General features: G+C 39.7%; 1 protein-coding gene and 1 long non-coding RNA gene across 7 annotated transcripts in view; both read left to right on the top strand.

The window, feature by feature from the left end:
• Window positions 1-2,038: 2,038 nt before the first annotated feature.
• LOC137974299 (uncharacterized) lies at window positions 2,039-3,422 on the top strand. Its single transcript, XR_011117417.1, has 2 exons — window positions 2,039-2,737; window positions 3,179-3,422. It is a non-coding gene; the product is annotated as an uncharacterized lncRNA (long non-coding RNA).
• A 5,025-nt stretch (window positions 3,423-8,447) lies between these two features.
• The window catches only part of LOC138005486 (uncharacterized), a 20,899-nt gene continuing 16,846 nt past the window's right edge, over window positions 8,448-12,500 (top strand). For 3 of the 6 annotated variants that reach the window (XM_068851862.1, XM_068851815.1, XM_068851729.1), the window contains exons 1-2: window positions 8,448-8,659; window positions 8,848-8,909. In XM_068851862.1, the coding sequence (XP_068707963.1) occupies window positions 8,906-8,909 (4 nt within the window). In that variant the 5' untranslated portion in view covers window positions 8,448-8,659; window positions 8,848-8,905. The remainder of the gene's footprint in view (window positions 8,660-8,847; window positions 8,910-12,500) is intronic. The other 3 variants (XM_068851952.1, XM_068851905.1, XM_068851772.1) reach the window with 2 other exon arrangements.

Genomic DNA, 12,500 nt, shown 5'->3' with positions numbered 1-12,500 from the left:
GGCTGGACCATCTAATGCCTTGTGGCTATTGTTATTGGCAACAGATTGCCTCAATATTCTTTATATTTTCTATTGAGGTGTAACTTAGGCTGCTCTGAGACATAACAGTAATATGTTGTTGTGTCCCTTAAATCATGTGAATGAGGTTAGATCATGAAGTGACTCTGGCGTATTTTGTACTTTTTATAACTTTATTAGCCAAATGCAATTTTTTTTTCACAACTCCGTGACAACGTCAACATCAACATCAACACCAGAAGACTTGTCATCGCCATCCTTCGTAAAAAAAGAAAATTTGGTTTTATCAAACGAGTCGATAAAAGTTGAATTACCACCGTGAAAGATTTGGAAAGCTGACGCTTCGAGCGTTTAACCCTTCGTCAGAGGGAATGAGCAAATGACAAATAACGTCATGTCGCGAGTGAATGTTGAATAACGTCAGCGAATGGCGAAGGGATAATGCTCGAAACGTCAGCTTTCCAAATCTTTCACCGTGGTAATTCGACTTTCGCTCCCTTGAGTGCCAATTGGCACTTATAGATTTTACTCTGTCTAACGCCAGACGATTTTACTCGTCAATGGGGAACCCCTTGGGAGGAAAAGGGTTAAATAAAAATGAATAATGAATATTTGGGTTTGGAAAATGAGGAATAATGAATATCACAGCCATCTCACTGGAATAATGAATAAGTGATTATGAAAAATGAATAACCAACAGGAACTTAAAAACACTAATGAATAATTGAAAGAAACACCGTAAGAATAATGAATAACCGAGGTCAAATTATTCAGCTTCCACCCCTGATTCTTGAGATTGGTCAAAGAAGCCACGGCAGAAACACTGAACAGCATGTCAACACCCTGACAGAAGTAACAGACACGCAGCAGATAAAGGTCTCTATTGTTGACATTTGGCAGAGTAGAAGGCACTTGGAAAACCTGACTGGACTAGAAAAAATATTGACATCTGAGGGGTCACTTCTCCACGCAAATCTTTGAAAAGTACAGTGGTAGTGATGGGTTAGTCATTTCAATCGTTTTTCAATTCCAGCATATAGAAAGTTGAAGTGCCATCCCTTATTAATGATTCAGACAACGATGAACATGTTATTTTTAGGTACTATGTGCAATCATCTTTAAAGACAGTGACACCAGTGACATGACACCATCCCTTAGGCGATTCCCAGGGATGTCTGAGAACATACTTTTTTGTGACTAGGAGGGGGTATCGTAAGATACCTCTCAGCCCTATTGTTCGTGCTCTTGGACCTGGTAGAACTGCAGGCTACCTGGTTTCGATGCATGGAGTTGAGCCGATATCATGACTTGAAGCTTAGCGCATACGATTAATTTTCTACGAATGCAAGTCAGTTCGATCGAAAGTTGTTTCGATCGAAGGTCGTTTCGATCGACAAAAGTCGATTCGATCGAAGACAAGAGTCAGTTCGATCGAAGACTGTAACTATTGCTTAAGTGTATTGAACTTACTATTTTTCAGATCTGTTTAAAAATATTTCCTGATACAGTTAACTTCGGAGTTGTGGAAAACACATTCTTGAACCTTGGTCTTCAAGGAACATGACCGCCAGCCGTCTGTTTCTGAGTTCCACGGATTCTGTTCCAAACGCAAGTGTTTTCAACAGCGTTTAATCTCTTTTCGCTCGGTTCTCATTGAAAGTGACAATACTTGTTCCTTTCATCATGGTAATAAAATCTTAAACCCCGTGTTTTAGTGTACGCACGTTATAGCGAATAGCTAATTGAGTATGCCGATCAGGAACGCCGAGAAAGAAACGCCGGCAACAAAGGAAATCAATTGAACACCGCGTTTCCGCGTCGCGCATATTACTTCGCGCAAACATTGCACAACACAAGAACTTTTATTATCTATACGCTTGCAAAACTGTAGTTTTTATTAACATTTACTCGTCGATCGAACTGACTCTTGCCTTCGATCGAACTGACTTTTGGTTTCGATCGAAACAACCTTCGATCGAAACGACCTTCGATCGAAACGACCGGTTGGTGAGCAAACAATTATCCCCGCTGTATAGTAACTCGCAATTTTTCAAGTTCTACTAAATTTTTTTTTGTATTAAATATTATTATTATTATTATTTGTAAAATATCAATCGGGCGTTCGATTTATGGAGTAGTAGAAACACTTACACGTATTCAAAGATAGACATTCCTTTGTGTTATTTGATAACTAAACCTAACTTTTACTTTGTAATTTTTTTAGCCAGCGGCATTTATTACCGCCTATAAAAAGAAATTCTTTCACGAAAAGAGAATATTGTGAAAACCAGCTTTCATTGAGTTTTATACTGCGAGGCATTTAAAATTGTATTGTGTTGCCAACCAATCCCACTCTCTTAAGGAAGAGTTCTTTTGCTTGCATTGTTTGTTTTCAACTTCAAATGCATTACTTGTCTTTGAGGATTTTCATTGATACTCCTGGGGCGAGATTCCTACATAAACGCGATGGAGTGCTCATCAGAATTTTTAAAACAAAGCCTTAAAACGAACTAGAATAGTCTTTCCAACAAACTTTTGTTTGGCTTTATATAGTCTTTTTAGCCAGAAAGGTACTAAGGTAAACTCTATGATCAGGTTAGTTTTTGTTTGTTTGTTTGTTTTTTTTTGCCACACCACAGACAATACAAAGATAATGAATAAAGAAAAAGAGAGAAGAAAGAAAATTATAAAGAGAAGAGAAAAAAGAGTTTTAAACATTGTAAGGGGTTCAGAGTCATGGATTTTAATTGTGTTTTGGTCAAGGCAGAATGGAGCACACCTGTCACTTTTTCTAGGATTCCCCCTCGCCTTCCTTTGGTTTTGGTTATAAAATTGTCAAACCAGTTTCATTTTTATTTTTCTTTGCTCCACTTTGTGATGATACTGAGACAACAAAAAATGAGAATTAAATTGGTTGAATTAAAAGTTTTCTAATCAAGGTTTTTTTTTTCTTTTAAACAAAAACAATTACATGTCTGGAGCAAATATACACAGTTTCAATTTAAGCAATTTCTATTTCTTTCTTGGTGAAGTCAGTCCTCTTTCATCCGAAAGGCTTTCCTGCCATGTTCTCACATTCTGTCTTCCACTGCATCCACAGTGTCAGTTTCAGTGAGCAAAATTTGTCTCTCGTTGACATTGTGTTTTTCATTTCTTACAGGAGAAAATAACAGTTGGATTGTTCTATCACCACTGATTGCAATTTTCCAGCTGAAAGGGAGTTTTGTTATCAATAAAGAGTATAAATGGGCCATGTCAAGACGATGACATGCCATTATGGGGAGGACATTTCATTAAGGGTTGATGACTGAGGCTTAGCTTGTTGCGCACGAAAATGTTTGAGGCCTTGACTGCAGGATAAAGAAATAAAATTCTTGTTTCTGGTCGTTGACTGGACATCACTAGTAGAAGTCACGTTGTCTCTGTTGTTGCACGTAACATGAAATGTACTGTTCAAGAAGTTGGACATGTGGTGTGAACGCACTGTCAAAGAACCTAGCTCGGAAACGCTCCTCCGCCTTGCCGAACTAGTTTTAACGCTTAACTGTTTTTCATTCGCCGGCAACTATTACAAACAAATTAATGGTGTAGCGATGGGCACAAGAATGGGACCTAGCTATGCCAATCTTTTTGTAGGATATGTTGAACACCAATTTTTTAATCAGTACAACGGCCCCAAACCTGAACTCTACGGCCGCTACATCGACGACTGCATCGGCGCTATTTCATCCAGCAGAGAAGAACTCGATCAATTTATAACCTCCGTCAACTCTTTTCATCCGGCTCTTAAATATACCTGGGAAATTTCGGAAACTTCATTGGCTTTCCTAGATATCAAAGTTTCTATTAGAGGCAACGTGCTATGTACTAGTGTGCACTACAAACCTACTGATTCACACAGTTATTTGTTGTATTCATCGTCACATCCATTACATGTCAAGAACTCCATTCCTTATTCTCAATTTCTTAGACTTCGACGTCTATGTAGTGATGACTCCGATTTTTCCAGCAAATCAGAGGAGATGTGCTAGTTCTTCGAAAAACGTGGCTATCCTGTCTCTGTGGTCAAAGCGGGCCATCACCGCGCCCAACAATTTGATCGACAGTCGTCACTACAAACGTCACAGAAAGATAAGAATGACAGAATTCCATTCACCCTCACTTTCCATCCTCATAATCACGCAGTCAAAAGCATCATTCTTAGTAATTTTAAATTACTCCAAAATGATCCCGAGACCGGTAGAATCTTTTCGCAACCTCCACTTATTTCATTCAAACGCGACAAAAACGTAGGCAACTTTTTAGTTAGAGGCGCGCTCAAAACCAACGAGCAACCCGGCACTTTCAAATGCGCGCGCTCACGATGCAAAACTTGTCTTTTCATTGTTAACACTAGCAAGATATCGGGACCTAAGCGATCTGTTAAGATCACCGATCGTTTCACATGTACCTCCGCAAATGTCATTTGTTGCATAACCTGTACGTTATGCAATAAATTATACATTGGTGAGACAGGTAGACGACTAGGTGACCGATTCCGCGAACACCTTCGCGATGTTGAGAAGAATGACAAGGATGCATCTAAGCCAGTCGCTCGCCATTTTAATCTGCCTAACCACTCCAAAAAACACATGACTATCTGCGGCCTTTCCCTACATCTAGGTACGACGGAAAGCCGCAAGAATCTGGAACAAAAATTCATCTTTCAAATCGGCACCCTTAATCCTCACGGTATTAACGAACGCTTTTCATTTAACTAATATATTCCTACTTTTCACGTTGCCATGTTACCACCAATAGCGTAGCTCCTATTCTACTATAAAAACTACACGTAACCCATAATCCCTCGATTCGCTCTGACGAAGGGCTAACGCTCGAAACGTCAGCTTTTAGAATCTCTGTACGGTGGTCAATTTACATTATCAACTCCGTTGATAAACCAAATTTTTGTACACTTGATGTTTACCTGACATGAACAGCACGGAATATATGCTATTTCACCCATCTCATAATTCATGTGATTGTCTCTATCCCAACTGTAATGTTCAAAACACACATGTTCGGGTTGGCTTCATGACTTCCCCTACAGGCAGTTAAGGGGTAACTGCCTGCATCATTGATACAGCCAGCCAAGCAGCACTGTTTACCGCCACCGTGGATGCGCAACTGTAATAGCAGTTGTAGCAAACGGGAAGGTATGTTGATAGTGGTAGTGGAATTCCTGTATATACAAATGAATTCCTGGAATTTCAATTTGCAGGGTCCAAAAGAGATCCTCACAGTCAAATCTGAGGTCACTCTTCTTTGTCAAGTTTTCTACCAAATAATCAATTTTTAGTTTAGCCCTGTTCAAGCTGAACATACGCAGTTCACGAGACAGCTGGCAGGTGTATGCTGCAGTGGCTGGAGTAAGGGGTACCAAGATGACAGATAGGCTTGGTATACCCTTGGTAAAATACTTGTTCCGGAATTTGATGTTATAATTAATTCCAAGAGACACTGCACGTTCCCAGCTAAAAGGATTGCAGCTGACGTTGAATATACGACAGCCACTATTGAAGTCTCTCAGACTCCTCAAATTCTCTCTTTTGTTTATCAGTAGACTTACGAAAAGTCTCTCTCGCGACTTCGTCGCTCGCTCATTCACTTCGCGTACGAAAAATCACTTCTGGGGTTATCGTGAGGTCGACTTGTGGCAAGTCTAGTTTATCAGTGGCACCATAAACTAAGCCCTTCTAGTTTTGTTAATTTTTTAAACCCAGTATCTTCTATTCATTCATATAATACATGTCAATCACAGATTGATAATCTGTTTGTTACATCTGTTCATACCACTCAATACAACTGTCGGGATAATCCGTTTTCGAATGACAAGATTCTTGTCATGAACACCATTGCGCAGGCGTAGGCGTAATGCCAAAATGGTGGAGAGAGTGGAGGATTTGTTTCACGATGGCATGCAATCTTCTTTAGCAAAATTAGGATATCCCAACCTAGAACTGAAAAAGGAACAATATGACGTGTTGGAGCGATATGCCTGGACAAAAATCTTTGCTGAATATGTTACCAACGGGCTGTCTTGTCAAGCGTTGCCTGGGATTTTCGATTAGAATTTGTGTAACGTGGAAATGTAAAGCAGATTGTGTCGCTGCTGAATGCACTGATCTGGGATTAGTTTCAAATGTTAAAAGTCTGTCTTTGTTTTTTTTTATCGTGGAAGATGATAGAGAGTGAAACACCAGACTCTAACTCGAGATTCTTTCCAAAAGAAGAAATCATTCTTTTAATCATAAGACTATGTCTTCTTTGAAGGATCTTTCAAGTTAGATTCTTCGTCGCCAGAGAAGGTTTAGGATTCTTTTCAAAAGAAGATGAGTTCTTTGGGTAAGAGTTTCCTTGCTGTTATAAAGAAGTAGAGGTCTTGCGGGGAGTATCATTTTGCTGCTTTTCATTATTTTGTATAAACAGAAAATGACTGTTCTCCACCAAATAATGAGAATTCTTGAATAGAGATGTATACTTCTAATTGGATTAACATGTTGATTTTTAGAATATTATTCTTCCATGAACATATAATGTGCTTTCCAAATTTAGGAAATATATATACAGTGTACATACATACACAAGGCAATATATACAAGCCGTAATCACAAAAACAACTCTGTTAAATTTCACTTAAATAATTAATGTTGCAGAACAAATACAAATTTCTGAAACTTTAACGCCTAAAAACACTAATGATTTCGAAAAATCTATGCAGCATGAAAAAATCAGCCAAACTATTTAGCGAATGAGATAAGTCCCTAGAAATGAAAACAGCTTGTAAGCACAAACTAACATGCAAAAGAAATTCTCTCGAGGGGATGGTGTAGATCTTAAAGTGAAATGAAATGAATGAAAAGTGTTACACAAAAACAATTTTTGTAATTAAAATCTATCTCTGTCCATTTTCCTTATATCACTTCTATCCCAACAAAAAAAATTAGCCGATCTGGAACTAATTCAAAGCACACACCCAAAAAACCAGCATTAAACAGGGCTGTCATTAAATTTTCACCTCCAATATTTCAAAAACTGATTCTAGTTTTCATTTCCTTCACAATGTGAGCTCAGGGTTAACAGGTGGTACAGGTGAATGTCCTTTATGGCAACCCTGTGAAAACTTTCCAGTGTGACAATTTAATTGACCATATTAGCAAGTGGGGGGGGGGGGGGGGGGGCTATTTTGGTGTCCTTAGAGCAATCTCGAAAATTTCTGCAATAAGAGCAAGATGACACACGCTAACACCAATCCGGTGTGGGTAATACATCACGCACGCGCACAACCATTTCACCCGGTCAGTTAGCAGCCATGGAAAGCTGTTTCGGCCTCTTGGGCCTCATCAGCATGGCGTCCCTATCATACCAGGCGAATGTGTTTAGCATCCCTTTAAGTGGCAGCTTCACATGCCATACATGTGGTAAGCTGGGTTGGGAACAGCAAAACTGTTCTCCCACGTAAAAGGCCGAAACAGCTGTCCATGGCTGCTAATTGACCGGGTGAAATGGTTGTGCGCATGCGTGAGGTTTTGGCCACACCGGGTTGGTGTTAGCGTGTGTCATCTTGCTTTTATTGTTGTTTTATTTAATGTATGCCAATATATCGTGACACAATTTGCTCGCGTGAGTTTTTCAAGAGTCATTCGAACACCAACCTTGATTAGTGCGCGCGGGGTGAGCCCCCTTCAGCAAAGGGCTCTTCCAGACTCCAACGCAGATTCATAAATATTTCCTCTCTCACGAAAAACCTGAAAACTTCAAGAGCACGTAAACAAAACATGCTGGTATGCCGCCAAAAACGTTTTCAATTTCACGACATAACCGCCAACGTTTCATTGGTCAAAAGTGACACATAACCGGACAAACCGTGAACGTTTAAAAAGTAAAACTTCACGCCAAATTCGTCACACTTCAAGGATGGACGCAGATGGTAGTAACGTTATGCCAATATATAGTGACTCAATTCGCCCGCGTGACTTTATGAGAGAGTCCTTCGTCCACCGACCTTGGATTAGTGTGCGCGGGGTGAACCCGCTTCAGCACAAGGAAATGATGTATGAACGATAAAGGCGGAATTATTTTTCTAAGACACGATATAAAAAGACAACCGAGAAATGTGCTCGAATGAAGGTCAGTTTTAAATTATTGCCACATTTATGCCATTTCCTACTTTTCCTTCGTGGCAAAACAAAATGAAACAGTAAGTGTCGCCGAGTCCGAGCCTTTTTTTAATTTATGCGAAGAGTTCGTAAAGTAATTCGCTCGCGTGACTTCAATAAAAGCGTTGACCATCGGAGTCCGACCTCGTTTCCAGGATCTCCATTGTTGACAAAGAGATCCTGGGAACGAGGTTGATCGGAGTCTTGATGGGTATGCGCGGGGTAAACCCCGATCGATCAGCACACGGAAATGACGAACTGTGACAATGTAGTTAGCACTTTTACCGTCCTCCTTCGTCCCTTGCATTTTCATCACCGATGCCCTGCTTTTGCTAGGACCGCTTCTATAGCGCAAATCTGCAGCATTTCACTGCGAATTCAAATTTGCTCAGCTTCCAATTCTATTTGGTGGATACCTAACTTAGGCAAAGCAAAATTACAAAGTAAGTGACACCGTCTCGTTACTGTTATTACTCGGACATATATTTACCGCTTTATTTACAAACACGCACGAATGCTGGACCTTACTCACGAATCTCGCTTAGCTCTGGCGTCATAGTGTGATTTTCAAATGAAATTAATCAACTGCGGCGTAATTTGCCAACTGCGATATTTCCTTGTTGATCCTCAGAGCTTCCTGTCAACCACATTAAAGCAAGCGGCGCTCACCTCCTATTTGTTCCTTTACCATGAGTAAGTAGTACTACTTAAACATATTGGTATTGGCTTTTAATTGTAGTCTATATAATTCTCGAAATGTTGTGTCTGGAAAACATTAATTGTGAATAGTTTCCGGGTTGGTAAACCAAGTTGAAGGCAGGTCATCTCATTTTGCGAGCGAGTCTACATGCAGATTGTGAAAAGAACTTTATTAACTTTGAACCCATGTTTGGACCTTCAGTTGCCAAGAAAATGCCCCACCTACAATCTTAAACCAGCACCGAAGAAGACTGGATTAATATGGTCGAAACTTTTTTCAAGTATCAAGGGGCTTCTGTAACCCTCTTGATGCTTGAGTTGTTTCCGTGTGTCATTGACGAAAAATAGGTACGCATTGCGTACGTGTGAATCGACTCTTGCTCACAATATTTAGTTTCTCAACTTGTAATTACGCCGATCAGATCAAGCCACTGATCCAACGTACACCGACAGGTCCACGGTTGCTTGCGTCAAAACTCTGGTAGTGCAGTAACTTGACACAGTGCTGTGTTTTGTTTTCAAGGACGTAATATGTAAAATACTAAACCGAGAAAGATTGAAGAACTCGAAATAAATGGGAATCGAGAACCGTTGGCTTCGAGGCTGACATCAAGTTCAACTTCTTTTTCACAGAAAAATTAATCGTGTACTCTGAGCATGTGACAGTTTTCACGACAAAAGTTGAAATTAATCCCTGTCCGGCGGGGCTAGTATCTGGATGAGAGGTGGTCCTCTTTGACCGTGATGTAACCAAAATTTCGGTCGAAACTTTAATGGAACGCTTCAGTCCAGTTTGAAATTGAGTTTTGATGAAAATTGTCGTTCCATTTTTCCTTGGTTAGCGCCACTGGTCTCCGACTTGATGGTCAGGCAAAATGGAGAGCACCAATTGGCTTCGAGGCTGACATAAAGTTTCAACTTCTTTTCCACAACAAATTTAAGGAAAGGAAAAGAAAGGAAAGGAAAGGAAAGGAAAGGAAAAGAACTTTATTTAAGTGTCTAGTCGTTCTAGCGCTGAAGCACTAATTGCGGACATTAACGATTAACAGAAATCAAGTCAAGCGTATACTCTGAGTGTCTGACAGTTTCCACGACAAAAGTTTATTTAAGTGTCTAGTCGTTCTAGCGCTGAAGCACTAATTGCGGACATTAACGATTAACAGAAATCAAGTCAAGCGTATACTCTGAGTGTCTGACATTTTCCACGACAAAAGTTCACTGAAATTAAACCCTATCCAGCGAGGTTAGTATCTGGATGGGAGACGTCAACAGATGCTCAAAAATGCGAACTAAGCATGGAACAGATTTCGTTAGCCTGCTTTATGCCACACAACTATTGATGCAAAACTAAATAAAAATTGATACACAGTTTTAAGGAAGAGCAAAAGGAAGCTTTTAGGAAGTGCCGATCGAGAATTTAAAAAATTTCCATCAGCAACAAAATTTGCGACATAAAAACAACTCAAATTTGTGCCGCGAATATTTTGACAAGAAAGATTGGAGAATCTGCGGAAATATTGTGTTGGTAGCGGCCCTGGGCTAGTCTTCTGCAAAAATCCCAGTTTGACCCCAGGTGTATCAATGCATCTTCTTCCTACAAACGAGGATTGAAGAAAGAAATGGACGAAATTTGTGCAAAAACACCGGCTCGGTTTCAAACCTACCCAGCAAACCTACGAAGACTTCGATCCGGTGCTGTGTTTGCATGAAATGTCGATCAAGCTGATATCTCTGGGGTCTGAACATTTAAGAAACGAACTTTCTTAACCATAGACTTAGCAAAAAGAAAGGAAGATCTACCAACGATTGCAAAAGATCGAGAGCGAAGGAAGGTGCAGTGTGATATGCTCGCACGGGAGCCAAATTGTTACTCTTCGTTAAATAACTTACAGTGCGTTTCACAAAACTTTTGACAAACAGTTTCCGAAGTTTGTTTGAAATTCCTGAAGTTCGCTACAAATTTGGCAATTTCATTACGTAGTTGTTATTCAAATTGTGAACTTAGAAACGAAGTTGCGATTTTTTAGTGTTTCGTTTAATTCAGAAGAGCTCATCTTTTCTATCACTGGGCAAACTTTTTGAGCACAGCGCTGTGGGAATTTCAACACAAACAAGCTGATGAAATCTCTATTTTTCGCTGATCGATCGCAATTCACCTTTATCACTCGGCGGCCATTTTGGAGTCTGTGGGGAATAAAGGCTTTGTCTTTGCATTGTTTTTTGCCCGTCCAGCCTCACACTGACTGAGAGGCTAGACGGGCAAAATCTTTTGTTTGTACATTGAGTGATATGGGTGTATGATAGAGATAAATTACTGTTGATTTTTTTCAATGCAGCCAGAGAAGTTGACCTGGTCTTTGAGAGTAAAAATTTTATGGTCGACTGGCGAATGTTCTTCTTGTTAACCGGGCGGCCATGGGCCGACCGCGGTTCTTGCTCTGCAATCGGTTTATTTTTTATTTTTTTTCGTTTTGTCGGAGAGCTGAACCAAACTTCCACTCGGCCACATAGTCGGTGGGACCTCCAGTCACGCAACTTAGGATGTTTATTCGCCAAAAAGATGTTAAAACGTCAATGTACTTAAAATTTTATGAATATAGTCCGCTTTTTATTTACAAAAAAAAATATATATTTTTGTGTCTTATTGAAACATGTAATCGTGACTTTTAAGAAAGAGAGCTAAGACTATTACGTCATCGAAGATTTGACAACGGTTACGACTGATGGTGCAATCGGAGACTTGACAACGGCTACAAGTAATGGTACAATACCTTTGTGTGCAGCCGTTGTTGTCAGTTTGTTGTGCTACAGATTGATCAAGTGATTTTAGTTCTATAGTCATCAGTGAATCAACAAGGACTGCTTTGGAATGTGTACTACGTTGCGACTATAGTGGTAAGAAAACAGATAAAATTTAGTTTTGTTGGTGAGCAGTCCCAAATTTCTATTCGGTCATATAGTCAGTGACACTTCGAATCACGCAACTTATGATGTTTACAGGTATTCGGCAAAAGCTGTTAAAACGTTAATGTACTTAAAATTTTATGAATATTTCACTCCTTATTTAGTACAAAATATATTGCCTTTTTGTGTTATTTAAGCGGTTGATTCGAAGCGAGTATTGAACACATAAAAGGTCATTATGTCATCCATGGAATGTGTCGACGTTTCAACTTTCATTGGTAGGGAAATAACCACCGTACTAAACATAGCCATGGATAACGTAACTCTTAAATTAAGTGACGCGTGTGACTACTTTGGTAGGCCTATACTCGTGTAAAAAACCAATTAAATTTAATCGCGACTTTTAGGAAAGAAAGCTGTAAGTTGTTAAAAGTGTTATTATCGTATCGTTCATACCCATAGATATCCTGATGACAGTTTAATTAAGACCCTTACGTCATCGGAGATTTCTTGGACATTTCACCTCGGCTATAAATGATAGTGCAATAAGTTCGTGTGCAGTCGTTGTTGTGAGTTGTTGTGCTACCGATTGTTCTGGTGATTTTGTGTCTATAGACTGCTTTGGAATGTGTACTACGTTGCGACTATAGTGGTAAGAAAACAGATAGATTTTGAAAGCGC

Source organism: Montipora foliosa, chromosome 1, assembly GCF_036669935.1.
Source record: "Montipora foliosa isolate CH-2021 chromosome 1, ASM3666993v2, whole genome shotgun sequence".
NCBI classification, from domain to species: domain Eukaryota; kingdom Metazoa; phylum Cnidaria; class Anthozoa; order Scleractinia; family Acroporidae; genus Montipora; species Montipora foliosa.
The sequence above is the reverse complement of the archived record's forward strand: the minus strand, read 5'-3'. Positions and strand labels throughout refer to the sequence as shown.